The 20,241-nt window shown below is 39.3% G+C and overlaps 3 protein-coding genes and 1 pseudogene across 3 annotated transcripts; all 4 read right to left on the reverse strand.

Annotated features, from left to right (window-relative positions):
• Positions 1 to 1,668: 1,668 nt before the first annotated feature.
• On the reverse strand, positions 1,669 to 3,925 carry LOC137731656 (heavy metal-associated isoprenylated plant protein 20). Its single transcript, XM_068470834.2, has 3 exons — positions 2,787 to 3,925; positions 2,536 to 2,611; positions 1,669 to 2,177 (listed from the first exon to the last, which is right to left on the reverse strand). Exons 1-3 carry the CDS (start codon positions 3,054 to 3,056, stop codon positions 1,885 to 1,887), a joined length of 639 nt encoding a protein of 212 aa, XP_068326935.2. The 5' UTR covers positions 3,057 to 3,925; the 3' UTR covers positions 1,669 to 1,884.
• A 6,520-nt stretch (positions 3,926 to 10,445) lies between these two features.
• On the reverse strand, positions 10,446 to 11,808 carry LOC137731236 (pentatricopeptide repeat-containing protein At1g77360, mitochondrial-like; annotated as a pseudogene).
• A 200-nt stretch (positions 11,809 to 12,008) lies between these two features.
• On the reverse strand, positions 12,009 to 15,865 carry LOC137730996 (beta-glucuronosyltransferase GlcAT14A). The gene is made up of 4 exons (XM_068470030.2): positions 14,885 to 15,865; positions 13,231 to 13,306; positions 13,024 to 13,139; positions 12,009 to 12,924 (listed from the first exon to the last, which is right to left on the reverse strand). The coding sequence occupies exons 1-4, from the start codon at positions 15,366 to 15,368 to the stop codon at positions 12,410 to 12,412; spliced, it is 1,191 nt and encodes a 396-aa protein (XP_068326131.1). The 5' UTR covers positions 15,369 to 15,865; the 3' UTR covers positions 12,009 to 12,409.
• Positions 15,866 to 16,886: 1,021 nt separating this feature from the next.
• On the reverse strand, positions 16,887 to 19,548 carry LOC137731991 (uncharacterized). Its single transcript, XM_068471264.2, has 4 exons — positions 19,267 to 19,548; positions 18,841 to 19,187; positions 18,688 to 18,730; positions 16,887 to 17,626 (listed from the first exon to the last, which is right to left on the reverse strand). Exons 1-4 carry the CDS (start codon positions 19,382 to 19,384, stop codon positions 17,103 to 17,105), a joined length of 1,032 nt encoding a protein of 343 aa, XP_068327365.1. The 5' UTR covers positions 19,385 to 19,548; the 3' UTR covers positions 16,887 to 17,102.
• Between the last annotated feature and the right edge of the window lie 693 nt (positions 19,549 to 20,241).

Consider the following 20,241-nt stretch of genomic DNA (forward strand, 5'->3'; position numbering starts at 1 on the left):
AATCTGGTGATGTTCCAAATACATATCTGGTATGACCCAAAAAAGTGAGTATATTTTTATATATAATAACATATTGGTTCATGCATGCAGCATAAGCATATATTTTGGGGGTGAAAGTTACATGAAGGCTTATCTTCTCAATTCTTTTTATTGTTGTATATGAATTCTGATCAGAGTAGGTGGAGTAGTGAAAGTTACATGGAGCTTATCCCTTCAGTGCTCTTTTTGAGTTGTGATTTTACCAGGTGGCAACTCTTATAAAATCTTACTCTTAATTCGGATCAAAACTTTTAAGTGGACGACAGATATGCTAAGTGCGATTACATGTTACACGTGGAAACTACCCAGAAGCTTAGGATAGTATGATTTACTGGACATGTATCCACATATATACGACAAAATTTTAAAAGATATCTCGATGTACTGTAGCAAAATTGAGACATATCGCAGTCGATTGGTCACTCATATATCAAACATATATTGATCAATATATCATTTGTTGAATATATGAGTAGTGTATGCGGTACGTATTCTGTTTTTGCTATAATTATAATGAAGCTAGATCTAGAACGCTTATGGTGACTAGTATAAAATTAAAGGTATTTTTGTCGAATTAACCTATTTACTTGCTTTTCTATTTAATGAAGATTTTTCACGAAAAAATCAAAATAATTTACGGTAGACAAACTCATGAACCACTTCTATCAATTTTTAATATTAAGGACCAAAGTAAAGAGTTATACTAATCTCATGAACTATTTTGACTAAAAAACTATATTATATTATGAATCCTTGATCAAATTCTTGCCAATATATTTTTGTCTAATAATGCCAAATGTAGGAGAAGTTTGTTCTGCGTATGGAGCGCTTGTACCTTATGGTCCTTATCCCAAAGTTCCCAACGAAGAGGATGAAAAGTCCCGAGATATCTTTCTTCCATCTTCAATGGAAGTGCTGGATATAAAACAATTTAAAATGGATGGTTGATTGGTGTTGGTAGGGCACAAATGCATCAGTGTACAAATATTCAAATATAATCATAAAGAATATTTTCAAAAATTTCACAAAAAGGCTTGATGATTCCGCCACTCTATTGCACATATCTAAGAGACAGTGATTTGATTGTTTAATTGTTTCATTTGCAAACATACGTCGAATGATTTGATTTTATATTGTTAATTGGGTATTATTTTACCCTTTTAGTGTTACAAAACATACCTAATCTAATATTTAATGAGCAAGGAAGGACAATAATATGGAGAAAATTTGCATACAATGACCCGATCACCTTATTTGTAAGATGAGTTTTTTTTTGTATTCCCTTCCGTATTTGACATCAAATAGGGTGAACTTAGGGTGGGTAATATACAACAGGCTCTCTATTGGCGTGACTAGTTCCGCATGGACAATGATCTGAAAGGTCACACGCTAGAATTCCTCCATTTCAAAGATATTTTTCACAAAAAAAAAAATATATATATATATATATTTTTTTTTTAATTTTGGTCTCACTCTCACATAACTTTTTAAATTTTTGTTCATTGATTTTTTCCAATTCATTCGGTTTGAAAACAAAGAATTGAAAGGAGTGTGTAAGAAGTAAAAATAAGTATGTAAATATCATCAATCATAATAATTTTACTTGATGACATGAGAACACTCAAAAAGTTTACCGAAAATGATCATCATCAAATTAAGTACGTACAACCCTAAACATCAAGGCGAAAATTAAACAACACAAACCAACCTAAATACAGACAAAACTCAAAGCACAACGTGGCATAGATCGATCATAGTCCGCATACAACAATAATTTACTAACTGTGTAGTCTAATTTAATTAAGCCAGTGAATTTCAACCCTTCTTAATTACTTCTAAATCACTTCACATGATAGAACAAGCATGTGGATTTTCGTCGCTAAACATAGAGGTATACTTGTCATCCGGCGCATTCGGGCCCGGAAGTGCCTGAGTCACGTTCCTCACGTAGCCGGAGGGAGCCTTCTTGTCATAAGCTCCGGCGACATAAGGATATGCCACCAAGTTGTAAGGCACGTACGGCCAAATCTCTGCCTTCTTCCCTGTGCTCTTCACTTTCTTTAACACCTTGTTTGGCTCCACGTATCCCGTCACCGTCACCTTGCTCTGCTTTCTGTTCACCTCCACTTGCTTAGCCCCTGAATTTATGCATAATAACACCTTGATATTGTATTTAATTAATCTAACTAGGTTTAACTAACAAGGGTCCCGTCCCACATATTATAGCTAAGATTCAATTATTATGTCAGATGTTTGAGTACTGGAGAAGAGAGTCAAAGTAAATTTTTCTGTGAGTTGCAGAAGACTTTTGCTTTACGAGGATGCTCAGAAACTCTTGGTGTCCAGCCTTTGATGATCATCACGTGCATGTATATATGCTTCCTTTTTCTTTCTTATCATAAAAAATTAATCATGGGTTCCTAATTAAGTACCTAGTTAGTCATGCTGCAGTTAGGGTTGGGTAAATAACATGTATAGAGAAGGAGAAGTTCGAACCTTTCATGTTAGAAACAGCATTTTTGACTCTCCTTTCACAGCCATCACAGTCCATTTTCACCTTGATTTCAACCGTCTGCAAAATTAAACAAGATTAAGAGCAGAGAGATGTGATTAGTTACGTGTTTAGCCATGGAAAAACTTAATCAGAAGAGATTAAGGCACATGCAAACTACTACATGGAGCAGAATATCACAAGCCAAACTGAGATTTTGTTTTGGTTTTGAAGGTTTTGATGATGTATAGTATACCTGCATTGGCTTTCGTTTCTTTCTTGGTCTTGAGATTGTGAAATAGTCTGAAAGAGCATCCAGAGCACCCATTTTTCTCCACTCTGATAATTCTGATCTGAGTTTTTTTTTTTTTTTTGCTAGTGAGAGAGAGAGAGAGGGGTAGGGGGGGGGGAAGAAAGGAGAGAGAGAGGAGAGAGAGGGAAAGGGAATGTGTTGCTGCAAAGGCAGTGTGTTTGGGGCGAGAACAAAGATATTTATAATCAGAATGTAGTGTGACTCGGTCCTCATCTAATAATGCAAAGATTTAAAACTCATTTTTGAGTCTTTGCATCGATAAGAAAACATTGGACTCAAAATTCATATATGAATTTTAATAATTTAGTTTTGTGTATTGGAGATTATTGGACTCAAAGTTTAATCTTATTTTCTTTGGTTGAATAAAAAAATTTCAACTTAAATCTCATATTAAAACTGAAATTTGAGTCTCACTTTCCCTCAAAACTCAAACATGAGTTTTAAGGCTCATGGGCGGTGCAAGTTGAGCTTAACTAAAAGGTAGTGCAAAAGATAGTGACATGCGTCCTCAATTTCTGCTATTCTTCAAGATATCACGCGCTCATGCCCAACAGCTTGGCAAAAAATAAAACAAAAATAAAGTATACTACTATTCACATACTTATTTTAACTTCTCATACATTATTACTAATTTTTGTCAATTGATCTTCTTTAACTCATTCGTTTTGAATACCGAAAATTGAGAAGAATGTGTGAGAGATAGAAATGGGTGTATGAATAGCACCACCTAAAATGAAAACAAAAATCAAATTAGCAACTTTTTTATTAATTTAAAAAACAGGAAAAGGATAAAAATGAAAGGGAGATATTTGGAAGGAAGCAAATCTCGATGGTTTGTATATGTTTGACAGCTTAATTGGAGGCTGTCGTCTTGCTGTTTTCTTAAGGCCAAAGAAAAGGGATTGTTCTGTTCAACGGCCTACTAGGCAGTGTATGCCTCCTAAAATCAAAGTTACAGCCAAATCATGCATAAATGTTGACAAAAGAAGGTTTGAAAATGTGGCAATTAATTTATTACTGATGTTTATGTCCACCATGAACTTGGTTTACGCGCACCCAATTTAAATAGTCAGAACAAAATAGTCCCATTGCAAAAGGAGACCTATGAAAAAAGATGCAACGAGACGTTCTTAATTCAGTATTTTAATATAATTTTTCTCATAAACTAGTGAAATTATACAACAAAATGAATTTAAGGCACATTATGTATATGTAGGAGAATAAGTAATTATTATTATTATTTTTTTAATTCTCTTTTGCTGAAAAGTTTAATATATACATAAAATAAATATACGAAAAAAATACGAGTAGTTCAAAATGAGACTCAAAGCACATGTTTTGTTGGCCTTGTTTCTGGCCGACTCTTTATTTTTATTTTTTTTATAAAACAAATTCACACACATACACACTCTTTCGTTTTCGTTTTTCTTGTGGGGTGTTGGTGTTGGGGGTGGGAGGAAGGGTATGGAGGTGATGATTGATGAACCTGTTGCAGATGTTTGCTGTAAGATGGCGACGGTTCTCAATGACACTAAAAGAGTTTTCCAAGAATAAAAAATTAAATGATCTGGAGCCCCTCTGTCTTGAATCATTTGCTAGGATGAAACCAGTGTTAATTGCTGGACATCATCCACCTTTTTTCTCAAATCATACAAGGCGCGGCTACTTCTAGAATTTTGAATGAATCACGTAGTTAATATAAAGTGTGAGATGTAAAGGTAAAAGAGTTATATTTTACGATAAGAGAAATCTGATAAGGGTTTGTAAAAGGTTGGGCAACTTCTCATATTGCTTGATTTTATAATGGAACACCAATTTCGTTATAGTATCAGAGCATGCTGGTTCACATGTGAAGGCCAACGAGACACACGTGTTCAATGTCACCTAATTTGTGTTGTTCACGTATTTGGCTTGAAAATTCATCACACACAAGAATTAGTGTGAGGATGTGAAGGTAAAAGAATCTTACAATAGCGAAACAAGACGAGAAACATTACAAGGCTTATAAGAGTTTGGATAACTCTCCTTATTGCTAATTAATTAATGCCGAGTTCTTCGTAAAGATATTATTCAAATAAAAGTTTAAACCTCTAAACCACAAGTACGTAAAACAACTGAGGTCAATACATATCTTCCACAAAGACGAAAAACGCAATAATGGAAGCTGAGTGTGAGAGAACGAACATGCAATAATAAATGTCATGCAAAAATCTAAAATATGTATGGTTCTTGAGAACGAGCCGATCAAAACAAAAGAATTTATGGGACGGGTCCAATTATTCAAGAGTTTAGGTGAGACATCGCTAGCCAAATGTATGCTTATATCACATCCACTCGGGGAGATTTTCATGGTCTTCTTTTTTGTTTTTCTGAAATTCAAAATTTTCATGGTTTGCAGACTTCCAGCTCCATAATTCATGTATGCATACATGCATGTCGTTTTCAGAAATTATGAAGTCGAATGAGTGGCATCGGAAAGGGTAAGGCTCTTTGCAAAGCAAAGGTTCGAGTCGTGAAAACAATCTATTTTCTAAACAAGAGTAAGATTGCGTACGATACACGATTTCTCTAACCTTAGCAAACCAGAGAGCCTGATTAGCTTGGGGTCATGCAGTCGAGTGAGTGGCATGAGTCAACTCAACATGTAGTGATGATTGTTGGCACGATGGAAACCCTACCTAGCAAGGGATTCTTTAAAATTTCCAAATTTACATGCATTATTGAGGAAATATTTGCTTACATATTTTTCATGATCGGTTGTCTTTTATTCCATTACTTTTAGTATAACAATAGGAAGAACAAAAGTGTGTATATATATTATAATGGTACACAAGCATGAAAACGAGTAGGGAAATAAAAAGCTAGCTGTTCAATTATTATGTAGGTGGTAGCCCAAGAATGTTGATTCTTTCTTCCATTTGATCCTGACTTTGCATGTTGGTTTCTTATTTCTCCAACTTTTTAGGTACGCAAGCAAGCGATATTTAGCTAGAGAAGTAAAATTTGAAATTAAGGACTCATGAGTGTGTAAGTTGCTTTAAACCGTGTAATTATAACATGAAGAGATAAAGTCTTACCAACTTATGGTTACACGGCCACGACAATCTGTGAACTACGTGCTTTAGATTGACTAAAATTATTAATTTTAGTGCAAAAGAATTGTTAATTTGAGCAAGTTATCTTGCTGTTCGATTTTTGAAGGATCCACTGCCATCATCGTGACAACACTAACAACAAAATATAGTACAAAATGCGAGTCCTTTGAACAACTTCTGGAATCTCTTGCAAAAAAATTGTAATTTTGAAATTAAAACATGGGACCAGATGTTGGAAATTCACTGGAAACAACGTACGGCCAATGCAAACTGGAAGTGATGCATGATTGAATATTGAGGTGATGGGTTAGTTGGACTTTTGGTAAACGTCCTTGTACGCGCCTCGATCCCTAGACCGCTACTGTCATCATGTAACGGAGAAGAATTATCTCCTTTTAGCACTAGTATGGTATTGAGGTGATTTTGAAAAAAAATGGTTATAAAAAAAAAGCCGAGAGCTTTTTTATATTTGGTAAACATTCAGCTTCAGTTTTTTTTCACAGTTTTGGGTGAAAAAAAAGCCAAAAACACAAAACTGCAAAACCCAACTTTGAAAAACCAGTTTTTTTTCACATCTGTTTTACATAAAAGTTTATCAAACACTATAATACTGTTTTTTTTTTTTTTTATTCAAAAGCACTTTTACAAAAAAAGTTTACCAAACACTCTATTGCTTTATTTCACAGCTGTTTATTCGCACATCATAGCAGAAGTTGTTTTTCTTCAAAGCACAACAATACCAAACCAGCCCTTAATCTCTCTCATTCCTTCCCCTTCTACTTGAATACTTACGATAAAGTCATATTAACATTTTATATTAATTTTTTTTATAGAGATAATAAGATAAAAAGCAAAGTGTGAGAGGAAGGGAGGGAAATTGATGAGATTAGGATGAGAGAGAATTATACTCTTTATGTAACGTACATACAATGTTATAAGTTATATATATATATATATATATATTATAGGGTGAAGTGCCGATTCACTCCCTGAACTATCACCTCAATAAAAATTAAGTCTCTGAACCTCTAATGTATATCATATACAAGTAACGTGACTTAAATTGACGAAAAATTGAATATGGTATATTCGAATCTAATATTAGGGATGTAATTGGTAGATTTTTATAATTCAATGACTGATTTTTCTGAAGTAAAAAAAATTCGTTTAGAGACCAAATTTTCACTCAAGTGATAATTTAGGGACTAAATTGGCAGTTCACCTATATATATTGGTTAATCCAGGATTCGAACATTAGGACGTTCCAATATTTAAAGGTCTACGTTTTTCCCTCGAACACCTGGTGGACTTGTTGCCATCATTCGGATGATCCTCGGAAGACCTTCACATGTATATTTTATGTACTCTGAATGATCCTTCTACACTACATTAGTCCCAATGTACATCCGTCATTGTGTGTGTGTGTATTTTGTAAAAAAATGTTTGACCATTCGTACAAGAAACTTTAACTTGATGAGCACTCGTTTTCATCTGATACAGGTGAGATCATCACATGAAGTTTCTTGATGAGCACTCGTTTTCATCTGATACAGGTGAGATCATCACATGATCAAAGTGACAACCTCCCTTCCCATAATATATAAGATGCTGATCACCTCAAGCTCCAAGTATATTTTTCCTGTATATATATATATATATTTGAGTGTGTATTTTTGTGTATCAGTAAATATATTGTGAATGTAGCAGGATTAATTATAAGGTTAGTCATACTTAGGACACACACAACCATACAAATTCCCATTACTAATTTCTTAATCAGATGGGTTGAAGATGAAAACTACGTGATCAATTATTTTTATAAGGTGCTGGATACAAATATAACCTTAGAATGTTGAATTAGTCGCCCATTACATTATAGATATAACATACACAATACACTGAATTAGATGACATTATCGAAAGAGGCTTGTAACTAATTAGTTAACAAAATTCACCCTTGCATCCTAAATTTCAAATTTGATGCCCCATGACAATATCGAAATGCCATATTCTAAGAACGATTGCGTTGAATTATTCACCGATTACATTATGCATGTAACATATATGACCGTGAGGGACACTCAAGCTAATTTTGAATCTGTATTTAAGGAAGAAAACTGCATGATGGATAGATAAATATATGAGATGGGTCTACCTCGGGAAGTCAATATATAGCGAGTGAAATAAAATAATTTGTTGCTTGTGCGACCATCGAATTAAACAGGCTAATCACCTCATTAAGTAGATTTAAGTACACATCAAACCATTTTATTATTTAAGTGAAGGCTGAAAACAAGAGATATGTAGCAATAACGATATTCAAACTGTCTCCTTTCCTTTGTTTTCGAATGCTTGGCGCTCAGCAGCTATATATAGAGTCCTAGAGATTTTCTACTCAAGAAATTTCCATCAAATGTTCATTTGTTTCATTCTTTAAAGTGGCTTCTAAGCAATTGCGTGCATTATTGATCGATGAAGACAAATTTTCCTTCAAAATGGGGGCATTCGGACCACCCCATCCGTAAACATCTCTCACAAAAATACAAAATTTTCTCTCAGCACGAGATCATTGGTTGTTGATGGCCCCAACAAATTCCAAAACTTTTTTTTTTTGTCAAACGATAGATTTGTTAGATTAGTCACCGACAGGGTTCGAACCTACACCGTTATGCAAGAGCTCAACACCTTTCCACCACTGTGGTAAAGGGCCACTTGCAACTTCCAAAACCTATGAGTATTTGTAGTTTTGAATGGTATTGTATTTGACCCAATAAACAGTTAGGGAAAACTAAATTAGAACTTCCTCCTCATAGTTCCTCTTCTTCTATTTTTTTTTTATCATCCTTGTCTTCGTTTTCTCTCTTCTTGTGTACGATTCTATTGTCTGCACCAAATGCTCGATGAAATGCCTTAGTTAACAAGCCTTAATAGTCTTCAACATTATTCTACAATTTCCTGTATCCACCCTTGACAAGCCTCTACATATCATAGTTATTGTTGACATATGTCGGCATAAGCCTTCGTTAGATGTTGACAGAAATCAACATGTTCCTACACCAGATGCTTGATGAAATGGTCCAATGAAGTTTTATGGTCGAAATCATGACTCCATTATTTAAAAATTCTGACTGTGCCACTAACCGACTAAACACCATTATTAAGAAAACTCTCCCAAAAATACGAGATCCTTTATGTTTTGATCCCACCCAATCTCAAAGTAATTTCAACTAATATGAGAACTGTCCTAATCCATAAAATTCCCCTTTCTTTCCTTATGCTGCTTTTTCCTCTGTTCTCCATCCCGTTTTGGCTTGTTTGCACACCACATCGGCGTCCCTCCTCATAGACCTTCTCCACTTTGATATGCAGTCACTCCATACCGCGATTTGTTGTAGTACATTGAGAAGGCGTATAGAGTTCTGGTGTCCCCACCGACTAGGGTGTTCACAACACCACCGCTTTCTCTCTGACTGCCTTTTTGCCAACTTTGCTCGTGGACTCCCATAGGCTTCTTTCACTTGGTGACTGGTTTTTTTACGTTGTGGCTGCGATCCACGAGTCGCTCGTTGCTGGATGATGCAATCGGCGATCTGATTGTGGGCGTGGGATCGTGCTGGTCGAGATGCATTGTAGTAGGGACAGTGGCAATAGACCTCTCAGAGTTTCTTTTGGTTTGTTTCTGGTTTCGGCCTGAACTCTTGTTTGGGCTCTTTTTTGGTCTCGGCCCATTACTTATCAATTAATCCACAAAACAAACTCCCTACCCCTTAACTAACTTTTCGACTCCCACCTTCCTCAACAAATCCCACACCTCCACGTGTTCCAACTTAACCCGCCAAAAACACGCTTACAAATTCTACTCCGCCCTCCACACCCAAACCCTCGCCAACGCCGTCGAAATCCTCTCGGATTCGGGCTACACCCCCTCGACCTCGCCTTCGCACCCTCCTCCATTCCCGCTCTCCTTCCGTCACCATCTTCGCCCCCAACGAAGCCGAGTTTTCTCACTCCGGCCAGCCGCCGATGAACCTCCTCCCCCTCCATTTCTCTCGCCGATCCCTAAAGTCCCTCCCTTTCGGCGCCAAGATCTCAGCTTTACTCTTCGACCGCACTCTCACCGTCACCACTATGCCGTCAGACTATCACTTCTCGCTCAACAACGTTAGCGTCACTGCTTCCCCAATTTTCGACGATGGGTCGCTGATCATTTTTGGAATCAACAGGTTCTTGGATCCGTACTTTCAGATTTCGGGTCCGATTCGAAGCTACACCCCCAAGAATCTCGGTTGCTTGGCCCCCAAGGAGAACCCAGATCAGAGGATGGAGCTCAGAGACGGTAAAGTCCCCTTCAACGACGCTTCCACCGCGCTGAAATCCAAAGAGCCTTGTTCGAACTCACCTAGAGTCATGAGCAATCCTTGAATCTTATTTTATTGGTTCAAATTTTGAAATTCGAAAAAATGGTTCAAAGGCTAAACATTTGGGTAGTTTCCAAAATTTATCAACTCTTGGATTCAATCGGGATCACAAGAATGGAGTTTTCCTGAGCATGTCAATCTAAAGACCCAAACTTATCACAACATCCTTTCTCCCCTCGTCGAGAAGGGCTTGTTTCAAATTACTAAACAACTGCGCTGGAGGTCGGTTACCAGCGTCCAACGTCTCTTGAAAGTACTTGCAAGCATCATCCAACTTATTCCCATGGCACAAGCTGTTAATCAATGTGGAGAACATGTGCATTCCTGGCAGGACGCCTCTGGTCTTCATCTGATCCCAAACCTGCAATGCCATATCCACGCGATCCTCGTTACAGAACATCCTCACAATGATTTCGTATGTAGTTACTGTCGGCTCACAGCCAGGCTCCCTACTTATTTGCTGGAAAATGGAGTAAGCTTGTTCTGTTCTTCGAGCCCTTACCAAGTGGTGCAAGATTATGTCTTAAGTTCGGGCATTGGGACCGATTCCACATTTCCTCATCTCATCCACCACCCCTGCATCCGCATCGACCAGCGGTAAGCCCCCACAAGAGCATTGTACGTGGGTGCCTCCGTTTCGATACCACTGGCTTTATTCAGCTCAAAAAACTCAAGGGCTTCACTCAACCTCTTTTCAGAACCCAATCCATTAATCAAAATGCAGAAGACATGGGGAGTAGCCTTGACATTCTTCGATTCCATCTCACGAAACAACTCAATCACTTCATCGTACCTCTTCGCTTTACAATGTGCATTGATCAGAATAGCATACATCTGGATCGAAACCCTCGTCCTTCATTTCTCTACAAACCTCATTCAACCTCAAAAAGTTCTGTTCTTGGCCCCATTATTCCAAACTTCTCCATCTTCTCGAACGCATCAATGGCTTCCTTAACCTTCTTCGCCCTCGCATATCGCCACGAAATCAGCGCAAAAGTCTCTTTACTCAGCAGCCCTTTGATCTACATGTCGTTCTCCAATTCCCACACCATCTTGAACTGTTTGATCTTACCTAGAGCTTCAATCAACGCATTGTAGCTCTCCGTGTTGTGCTTAAACCCCTTCTGCTTCTCCGCCCACCGGAAGAACGACAGCGCGAGGACGCTGGCGTTGCTGAACTTCTTCAAGACCGCCACCACAAGCGTCCACTGAAGCACCGTCGAGTAAGCTCTCGATTGGGGAATTAGAGCAGCTGGTGGATAGAATTTTGCAGATTTTATCAGCATCTTCTGAGAGGGTTTTTGAGAAGTGGGGTTTTGTCACCGGCGTCATCCAGCACTTGGGTTTTTTCCAGACCGTCGTGGACTGCTCCGTGAAAACTACCAGTGCGATTGCATAGGAACCCAGATGGATTTTGATTGATACACGAGGGAAAATTCGAGAGAGAACCATTTTATTTCGTTCTTATTACTTATAAAACGAACGATTTAGATTACGATATTTTAAAGTTTATACACATTACAAGTGATGGGTGAGTTCGAATCTCGTGGTGAGCGCGCGGTCTTAAATTCAAATATCATTAAGGGGCGAGTTCGAAACCAGAGGGGGAGAGGTTCACTATGAATTTAGAACAAGATACAACAGATCAGAGGTGAAAGAATGAATTTGTGATCCAACATTCAAACATGTCCGAATGTAAACCGAATCGAAGTAGACATACAAGAGCATGGAATGGCAGCACAAAAAGAGGGAGAGCCTCTTATTAACTCAGTTACTCAAAAGCTACAAGTGGCAATACCATCGGTAACAGCCCGCCATGCTACGGTAAGTGGCAATACCTCAAGCTAACTCACTATGTTTCTCCCTTCTACTCTGCCCCGACGCCCCGTTATAAACAATAGTCAAGCATGAGACTGGACGAACCCACAAAACGAAAAGTGTTCTTAGGGGCCAAAGAATATATCTCCGCGGTTGCCAGTCTTCTAAACTAATCAAGTTTAGCTCACAGGAAAACCACACCGGGTATCTGGAGACATTTTCAGCACAGACATCGTCATTGGCATTGATTTGATTGTGCATTCCAGTCATCGAGAAGGTTAGTGATCGACTCTTCAAACTTCTTTGCTTGGGGCCCAGGCTTCAAGATACTGGCATCACCCCAATGAGTGCACGGATCCATCCACCAGCTTTTCCAGCCCGAGCACCATGCCCCCGGGGCAGCTTGATTTCTCCCACGCTTGAGGATCTTTTTATCGACCATATCCAGCACAGGGTCATCTTTCTCGAATTGTCGGGCAAAAGCAGCTCCACTTTGAATCATTTGATCAAAATCCGAGGTGTTGAGGAAGTGGGGTTCCATTTTTGGGGGTGTGTCCCAGATCATGTATCTTAGATCACTGTTCACAGTAGTGTTCTTGAACTCTGGTGAATTGCATATAACTGAATGGAAATATCCTTCCTGTGACAATATCACATTTGTAAAGTACATGAGCAGCGTCCGGGGAAGATTATCCCAACCAAGAATGCAAAATTCCAGAAATGATCTGCTCAGAGTGACCCATGGGGAACCTGCAAATCAGGGAAAAAAAAAAGTTTCTAATTAGCAGTTCAACATGTGGACAGAATATCGATCTGGGTAATCTTATATAAATGTGTGTTAGACTTTGCCTGTGAATACTTTAAAAGCATCAGGGGTTTTCCGCTTCTCTGTAGCATGAAAAATTTGGCTCCTTCTGGCTAGGTATGTCGCCGGATCAACTACTATTGGCTGGACCCTGTGCAACCTACATCAAATATTAAAAACATGGGTTCAGGTTCAATCAGAAATATGTTGCCCAGAGAGCTAAAGAAAAATTAGCGAAAGGGTTTGCCTACTCCTTCCATCCAAGGTCACTAGTGTGATCAATAAAATTGAGATCTCTTCTGACAGATGAGAATACATGAGACAGATCTGAAAGTACAAAACAGAAGCAGAAGTGAATTAGTTGGTGTAATTTATGAAGAAAAACAACATAATGCAATCATTTATCGGGAAAAAAAAACAGCACAGTGAAATTAGAGTACACATTTAAACTTAAAAGAAATGCCTGACAATAAAGCTATAACAATAGTAACAGTAACAAGAAATAAGTGAATTATCGTCTCCCTTGGACAGAAAACCTTCACAGAATTGTCAAAGATGCACACCATGTGCATTGTCACTGCTGTACATTGTGAAATGTACCAACAAGGCAAGAAGCGGGCACAAAGTTGGTGGCCTGGAGAACTTCATCGTAAAACATTAAAAGTGTTGCCCTTGGTAAAATCTCTGAGCATTAAAGAAAATCGTAACACAGCATTTTAATTCCTTTTATCTCCATATGTACCATATCCGCATAGATTGTATGCAACCTTGATGCAATTTTTCGTGTTCGTTGGAAGAAGTGACAATAAATAGAATCCTTCAACCTAAGGATTCTTTATATGCTCTATTGCAGTTAGAACCAAGTATGAACATGAAAATGTCTTTAAGACCAAAAGACTGATATTCACTTTCACAACACTTTCTACTTAAAAAGTTCTTTAGCATTTTCTGCAGTACAGATTATTAATGTTAAAACTCAGGCAATTACTAAAGATAATAGACCAATATCCAATCTTTCTGCATAATTAATATCGCCACCAGCTAAACTCCCCATAAAGTCCCCAAAAAACTCTCTCATCTCAAGTGAATCAATAGACTTGAATGAAATACATCAAATAAAACACTTGAAATACATCAAACATCTCGTGTGAAATCCAAATAAGTGTTCTAGATATCTGTCCTGATACGTGTTTCTTTTCGGGGTTTTGTTTGTCAAGGATCTTGTTCCTGGATAATTGGGTATAAGGTAAACCCTTGTTTTTTGGCCCATACAAGCAGAAGCTTATACCAAATCCATTAGGAAAAGAAAAAAAAGGACAGTCGACGAGAGCCACCTAAACGTTAGAACAATTTAGCTCAAAAGTCAACTTCAGAATGACAGCTGCAGAAGCCAAGAGGTTCAGCATAAGGAGCTGACATGACAATATTAAGTTCACTAAATTTGGTGTTACAGGTCAAAGAAACAGCATCCTATTCCTATGCCAATACATCAAGTTTCTCAATACCCGGCACATCCGACATACCATTTTCCTGATTGTACACGAAAAATAATTGCAGTTGATCCTATACAAGAATCAGTTGGGACATCTGGAGGAAGGGGATTTGAACTATGACTTTTCGCAGTTGCTCCAAACTGGGCTATGCCAACCTCCCCCCTATAAATATATGGCTCTAACAAAAATGGAAACTTTTCGCTTTAATTTATCCTACATATAAGTACTTCCCCAGATAAACACTTTCCCCAACCCTAAGAGCCAGATTCCTTCAGTCAATTTAAACAAAATATTCAATAATAAATTGAATTCCCCAACAAAATCCAATCTTTTCATAGACTGTATTTATATTCCCAAGCAAGTTAAAGGAAAAATGGTCAATAAAACAAAGAAATTACATAAATTTGCATACCGTCCTGGGTGATAAGTGGATAATCCATGGCGCTCAAAGTGACTAACCAATCCCACCCACTATCAACCTTCAACAAAATCGCCGCCGCGCGCAACGTGGTGGCAATATTGGAGGACCCCATGTAAGTGATTCGATCAGGCTTGCCCACCACATCCACATTCCCAAACGCCTGAATTGCAGGCACAGCCTTGATAGCGGCGGCAAGGCGTCGGCGCTCTTCTTCAGATTCGTCAGCCGAAAGATGCAACAAGTATCGATTTCGGGGATGGTAGACGGCGAGCAGCAGCCGGAAGATCCGAGCCCTATCGCCGCGGCCGCCCCATATGTAGTAAGCGAAAGCGGGCGGGTAGTGAGAGCCGTGCTGGACAATTGAAGGGAAGGGTTTGGGGAAGCTGAAGGCGGAGATGGAGGAGAGAAGGAGGAGAAGGAGAGAGAGGAATGTGGCTGAGAAGAGCGTTAGGAGCCATTTCTTCTCAGCTCCCATAATGGGTCGGTTATGTTGGCGGCTCAGCTGGTTGTTGGTGGCGGAGTTGGGGCATATGGGTCGGTTGCTGAGTCAAATAAGTGGAAATTGGGATGTGGGTTTTGGTGGAATTAGGGTTTTCAGACGGATTTAGGTCATGGGTCGGTCAGGATCTTGCAAAAATGGTGGGGAAGCTGTTTGAAGATTGGGTCTTTAAAGATTGAGCTGTAGAAAAAGTAACTGTCTTCAACTATTCGTTATGTGTTGGATCAACAACCGTCAAATGTCAGCTCTTTCTCTCTCTAACGCACACTTTCTCTCTCTAAAAAAATTGCTTTCTCTGGCTGTGTAACAGAGCTAGGGTTAGGGTTTCCAAGTTGGATTTTGTTGCGATGAAGAAGAAGAAGAAAGAGTTCATCGATTTTTTCCCTGTGGAATTTTTTGATTTGTTTGATATGATCTCATAAAAGTTTATGTTCACACCCTCTGTCTTTAATTTTAAGTTTAATTTGTCATGTGGCCCCAAATAATAAACTTTGGGAGTGAAAAACATCCTACGCTCGTCAAACACGCGTGGCCGCACGTTCCCTGACCATACTGGCGATTTGGCTACGTGTTAAGGCGATTGGAATACGGGGGCGGCGGGCCACCTTCGTTTTTAGAGATGTTTTAGTGTGCTGAAAATACAATTCTGTATATTCAACTTTTTGTCTACTAATAGAAATTTCGCTAGTTTTTTCTCGTAGGTATAAATTGTACAAAAGAAATTCTAAAGATATTTTTATGAACTCTCTATCATTTTATTCTTTAACGTCAAACTTGTAACAACGTTATAAATTATTGTGCAAGAAAATATAAAATAGAAAAAATTCATAAAAACTCTTGACTTTTGTTAGAGTTTCCATCGGCGTTTCTTATTGTAAGTAGCAAATTTGGTGGGTAGAAATAGAGATCTGCGTATTTGGTGACGTGTGTGATGAGGTGAGCTATTGGGTTTTTCAATGGCAGGTTCAACATTGGTGGTTTGTTGGGCCCACAGATGGAGATGACCAAAGCATAATTGTTTTCTTTAATTGCTAATTATAATTAGGTGCATTTTATGAGGAAATTTTATGGATTAAGGAATGTCACGTCCAATTAAGAGTCATTGACAATAAATACTATTATTATGATACAAAATAATAACTAGTAAGTTAGGTTTTCAATTTTAAAACAAGACCAATAAATTATAATGAATTTGAAGTTTAATAGAACGCTGACATCGTGTCATGCTTCTAGAAAAACAGCCAACCAAATTTTCGTAAGACTGCCTAACTAGAATAGCTCGCAAATCTAATAAAAGCATCTCTAAAAAACGTCAAATCGAATGTTATCAAAATATAAAACTTGAGGCTCTTGCTTTTGAAAGCTTTAACGAAAAATCACATTTTCACATTAAAAAGTCAATCCTGATACTATTCACTTTACTCTTTATTTTATCCTTATCGTTAAAACTCAAAGTTTTCAAACATTTTTCATTAGTTTTCTTCTTGCTTTCTATGAGTCAAAATTTTGCTCCTTTTATGTTGTAACCCATACAAGGTATCGGCTTATGACAAAACTTATGTGGCATCATTATCTAATCTCACAAAATATCAGCATGTACAAATAACAGTACGATTATCTTCTGTTTTTCTTCAAGCTCCGTTTGCCTGCGTAAACATCCTTTGGGACTGTTGACCGTCTTTGACAAGCTTTCCTGAATTGCCCGACATCTCAGATGGAGTTGACTGAATCGTCATCACTGCCTGCATTATTACCACCATTTTCGCTGCCGCTGCTGCTGCTGCTCCCACTACTATTTCCGCTGCTGCTGCTCCCACTTCCGCTGCTACTTCCGCTGCTACTACTTGAACTAGAAGTCTCAGTTTTCCTCCCTTCTGCATTCCCCTCGTCTCCAAACATATCAGTGTGTGTTTCCCTCCCCTGTGCATTCATCACCTGGGCTCGAAGGGCTTCTGCGGCATTTGGCCCCTTGTCAACTTCATCACCGCTATCATCTACATCAGCAATCTCATTATCACTATCATTCTGATGTGGCATAATGATGTCAAATTCAGGATTGGCTTCATCTTCAGCAGCATTCCCATCATCGGGTGATAAACTACCGAAAAGGTCTTCAATATCTATATCCTGGTGTTCGTCGTTAACTTCTTCATTCTTAGGGCCTGGCGAGGCAGCAGATACATTTGGTTGATCAGATGAGTAATCAATCACACCTTTATTGGCAGCTTTCGCACCTGTAGATTATGAACAAAACATAAGGATATATGATAACTGCGCAAACAAAATTGAGAAAAAAAAACAGTAGCAGCATCATTACTTTTTGGACAAGACACAGCATAGAGGAATGAAGACATCTGCAAGATGAAATTCTTTATTGTTTTCAGTAGACTTCGAAAAGGCGGGGTGAAGGTCATGTTAGCAAATTCATACGCATGCCAAAGTAGTCAGGCGAACAACTGGCGACTAATCATGTGACCATGAATCAGTAAAAAACAAGTAAAAAGAAGTTTCTTAGAGTCCAGAAAACGCTCAGCCCAAGAACAGCGCTCGAAAGTTTTTAACATTTAGGATGGGGGTTGGCACAGTAATATTTGAGTTGGTTAAATGATTTCAGTACAAACATAGTAATATAAGGTAGAACCATTGGGGTTAGACTGAGTGGACTCTTCAGCGGCCCCAATTAAATCTACATTGGGTTTGGCTACCTCAAATGTGTAGTGAAAGGTATTGTGCATATGTGAGTATCAAATCACAATTGTGCACCAAAAGTGTTTGCAACTGGACAATGGAGAAACTACGCACCCCATTCTGCGGGACAAAAGAAATATTCTTTACGAAAGGAAAAAAAACACTTGACAGGAAGGTAAGCTGAGACAAAATACGCCCCTCCTCTCCACTAGGAAAGAATTAACTCGTCAAGGTTCCAGATTCCAAGCCAAATGTCATTACACGAAAAAGTTTTGAATTTTAGTTTGTTAGAGCTGAGGGCTCATTTGGAAGTGCTTTTAAAATGACTGAAAGCTCTTTTGGTGAAAATGTTTTTGTCATTACAATACCAAATCGTGATCCTATTGATTTTGTCGGAGGAAGTAAACAAACACCATACTGTTCTCACTTGCATACAGAGCTTCATGCAACTAAAGAACAAGCAATGTCTACTTAATTTAATCATGGCATTATGAAGTTTGATTCCGATCCTCTCGAGGGAACGAAAAGCATTCTTTGACAAGCGAAAAATCCGATGTATATTCTTATTTCGGAACCAAAAAGGAAAAGAACTATCATAAAAACAAACCTGGATTCTCAGGCACCCCAACATCTATCCGTTCCACCTCAACCTGATGAAACAGAAAAGGAACCAAAAGAGTGCAAATTTCAGCTGCTTTTCAATAACCAAAAACAAAAGATTCAATCTTGAATCATAATATTTCTAATAGCCAAACCTTACCGGCACGATGGGGAATGCAGTTCTAGCAGGATTATACTGATGCGTTAGCTTGGGCGCCTTGCCAACCGGAGAAAGCTGCGGGTCTACAGCCATACCAGCCGCCGATTCCCCAGGCCGGCGGTCATGCCGGAGCTGCTTCACGGAGCGGTGAAGCCTCTCCAACCGAAACGTCTGGCCGTCAAAGAATAATACGGCGTCGTTGCCCTTGTACTCCTCGCTGCTCCCTTTAAACGTGACATTGGGTTTCCCCACTTGGTTGTTCTGAAATTCGACCGTAACCCTATTGTCCTTGGTCTTCTTCAGTGCTCCGGCCTTAGTCTTGTCGATCGACGCCGGCTTGAAGTCGTCTGCGATGGATATCAAAAATCGAAAAGGATTAAAAAAGAGGCAGATTGGATAGGATACCTACATCGGATAGATACTTACATCGGAGAGTGCAGTACTTGTTGGCGGAGCCGTCTCTGAAGGAGGGGCCGAGGGTTAGGTTGTACCAGCGATTGGACTGGGGGCCGGTCTTGGGCTCTTCCTTGGAGTTGTCCGCCATTGTTAATTTGTGGAGAATGTTTCAGGCGAAAGTGGGACGACGGAGGTGGGGCCCACACCTTGCTGACATGGTAAGATGATCGGAGTGACGATGGAAACTCAGGAGGGGTCGGGACTGGAACGGGAACGTGGGAGAAGGAGATGGCGACGGCTGGTCTCCAAGGACAGCGGGCTTGTCTACTGGGGACAACTGATAAATTCGATTCGCACCAACCCGATTCCATTGCGGGTCGGATTATGCTTCGAACAGCCCAAAACGGTAAGATTACCGGATTGCCTGTGATGGGCTGGCCCAACCAGAAGTTTATTTCGTTACTCCTCTTATCCCCAACAGGGACACGCGTCGCGCAAGAGCGATTTCAATGAAATGGTTCAGTGGGCCAGATGGTTTTGGGCATCGGGGGCAGCGGGGTGGGCCGGGCCCTAGCCGCCTTGCCGCAGCTCTTTTGCTCTGCCTCTTTTCCGGAGACCGACGCCGATGACGACGAGGACAATGACGCGATAGACCACAAAGCCGAAATCCCGGGTGTCGGAAAAGTGACTCCAGTCACAATCCGGTGGCGCAACATCAACTGCTCCCTCTCTGAGCTGTAAGTTTCCATCTGTTGGTTATGACATGTCCCGTTACGACCGGTTTGGTTGCTGAGAAAATGTGTAGGATAAAAGATTTAAATTCCTTAATTTTGAATGCTTAGGTTCGATTTCTGCTTAAAAACGTAAGCGGAGAAGCGAAACCGGGAGACTACTGGCGATTATGGGGCCGTCAGGGTCAGGGAAGACGACGCTGCTAAATGTACTTGCGGGTCAGCTAGCTGCGTCGCCACGGCTACGTTTATCAGGACTGTTGGAGGTAAATGG

Source organism: Pyrus communis, chromosome 16 (genome assembly GCF_041283825.1).
Source record: "Pyrus communis isolate YQ-2024b chromosome 16, ASM4128382v1, whole genome shotgun sequence".
Classification (NCBI taxonomy): Eukaryota; Viridiplantae; Streptophyta; class Magnoliopsida; order Rosales; family Rosaceae; genus Pyrus; species Pyrus communis.